General features: G+C 44.4%; 1 protein-coding gene across 1 annotated transcript; it reads left to right on the top strand.

The window, feature by feature from the left end:
* The first annotated feature begins 312 nt into the window (after nucleotides 1-312).
* LOC127030943 (olfactory receptor 6B1-like) lies at nucleotides 313-1,266 on the top strand. The gene has a single exon (XM_050917630.1). The coding sequence runs from the start codon at nucleotides 313-315 to the stop codon at nucleotides 1,264-1,266; it is 954 nt and encodes a 317-aa protein (XP_050773587.1).
* Nucleotides 1,267-2,374: the final 1,108 nt, after the last annotated feature.

Genomic DNA, 2,374 nt, shown 5'->3' with positions numbered 1-2,374 from the left:
GATATTCCCATTCTTTTTCCTGGCTAATCACTATTCTCTGATGCAACAGCATGTATGGCTTTGCTATCACTGCATCATCATTCACCTTCAGCAACATCCTCCAAATGAATGAAAGGGCATCCAACTCTGACATGGCTGAATGGAATATGAGAAAAGAAACTGTGAAATGTGGAGGCTTATTTTCCTCTGCCTAAATAAGTAAAATAATGTCTCTGGACCAAAGAATTGTTGAATGACTAGCAAGAGTGTTTTATGATTATTATTAATTTTTTTTTATTTTTCTTCTCCCAAATTTTCCTCTAGAGGAATCACATGGAAAATGTAGAGTGGAAAAATGAAACAACCATCACAGAATTCATCCTATTGGGATTTGGAGATCTCCAGGGACTGCAGACCCCTCTCTTCCTGCTGTTCCTAGTGATCTACATTGTGACCATGGCTGGGAACATTCTCATTGTGGCCCTAGTTGTGACTGATCAGCAGCTTCACACTCCCATGTACTTCTTCCTGGGGAACTTGTCCTGCCTGGAGACCTGCTACAGCTCCACTATCCTGCCCAGGATGCTGGCCAGTTTCCTGACTGGGGACAGAGCCATTTCCTTTAGCGGCTGCATCACACAACTATCCTTCTTTGTATTCATGGTGACTGCAGAGTGTTTACTCTTATTACTCATGTCTTATGACCACTACTTAGCAATATGCAATCCCTTGCATTATGCAGCACTTATGAGCAAGAGGGTTTGCATCCAGATATTGTCTGGCTCTTGGATAATTGCCTTCTCTTGCAGCACTGTGATAACTTTTATGATGGTCGGGTTAACATTCTGTGGTCCCAACAAAATTGACCATTTCTTTTGTGATTTCTCCCCGATGCTCAAACTCTCCTGCAGTGACACCAGCCTGATTGAACTGGTGGATCTAATCCTGTCATTTGCAATTATACTTCCTACCCTCCTGTTAACCCTGACGTCCTATGTTTGCATCATTGCCACCATTCTGAGAATCCCATCCACCACTGGGAGGCAAAAGGCCTTTTCCACCTGCTCCTCCCACCTCATTGTAGTTGCTACTTTCTATGGGTCACTCATTATTATTTACATGGCACCAAAAGCCGGCACTGCAGGAGACCTGCGCAAAGTGTTCTCTGTCTTCTACACAGTCCTGACACCCTTGTTCAATCCTCTCATCTACAGCCTGAGAAACAAAGAAGTCAAAGAGGCCTTGAAGAAAGCTGGAGGCAAATTGGCTGCTTTGATAAGGGGCTGAATGAAATTCCTGTGGTGTCTCTTTTAGACTGAGTTGATCCCCATTTTGTCCTTTGACTCGCTGAAGAAAATGGCACCACGCTTGGACTGGGTGTGGGTGGTAGAATATCTCCCCTACTGAAGTTAAAATCAATGGAGTGTACTTGCATTTGCTCCTACTCTTTCACCACATCCAACAAAAATTTCTTGTCCTTATTTTCAAAGCCAGAAATACCACCCCCTTTTCCTGCCCAAACTATCCTCACAAGGCCAGCTCCCACTTTCCCTTTGCCAATGATGAAACTCTGGATCTCTCAGTTCTCTGCTTCTTCAACCAGAACCTCAGCAAGAACTTGAACTGTTATGGACGCTGGCCATCTAACTGTCATTAACTCCTATAAAAATCTTAGCAAGAATTGTTTGATAGTCCCTCTTTTGTTTTTCAATAACACTGCTAAATTTAACAGTAATCTTGCTCCTTTAACACTAACTTCCTGTGGAATATAGAGTCCTGAAGACTCTTACGGTACATCTTCACTGCACGCTTCTTTTGGTGGTGTGTAGAGCATATACATGGGTAGTCCCCGCTCCCAGCATATGAATAAATTGTGATGTAGACAGAGATACACTGCTTAGGTGAATACAGACATGCCTGTACAGGCTCGATATTTATGTGAGTACATACACTATATGACTTTCTACACACTCAAGCTGTGGCCTCTTGCCCACTCTTATTTTTAGCAGTGTAGTCAGAGATGGCTCTAGGCACCAGCATCCCAAGCATGCACTTGGGACGGCACTTCTGAAGGGGCGGCACCATTGCTTTGCCAGCGGTACTCCAGCTTTTTTTTTTCGCGCTTGGGACGGCAAAAAACCAAGAGCCGGCCATGAGTGTAGTGTCCCTCTTCCTTCCTGCTGCCGGGGCTTCTCCCCTCTGCAGGAAAAGACTACAGCAGCGGGGAAACAGTCCATCAGCTTTCCGCTGCCAGAGCCTTTCACTGACCCATGTAGCTTGTGCAGCAATGTGGACACAGCGTGCTTTCTATTTCCTCGACACTAGTGTGTAGTGTAGACATAAGAGGACAAGATGTCTGAATTTTATAGGGACAGACCCAATATTTTGGGATTTT

Source organism: Gopherus flavomarginatus, chromosome 11, assembly GCF_025201925.1.
Source record: "Gopherus flavomarginatus isolate rGopFla2 chromosome 11, rGopFla2.mat.asm, whole genome shotgun sequence".
Classification (NCBI taxonomy): Eukaryota; Metazoa; Chordata; order Testudines; family Testudinidae; genus Gopherus; species Gopherus flavomarginatus.
The sequence above is the reverse complement of the archived record's forward strand: the minus strand, read 5'-3'. Positions and strand labels throughout refer to the sequence as shown.

Bases quoted from the DNA above. Each gene is read 5' to 3' on its own strand.
- LOC127030943 (XM_050917630.1), top strand. From the start codon at position 313: ATGGAAAATGTAGAGTGGAAAAATGAAACAACCATCACAGAATTCATC.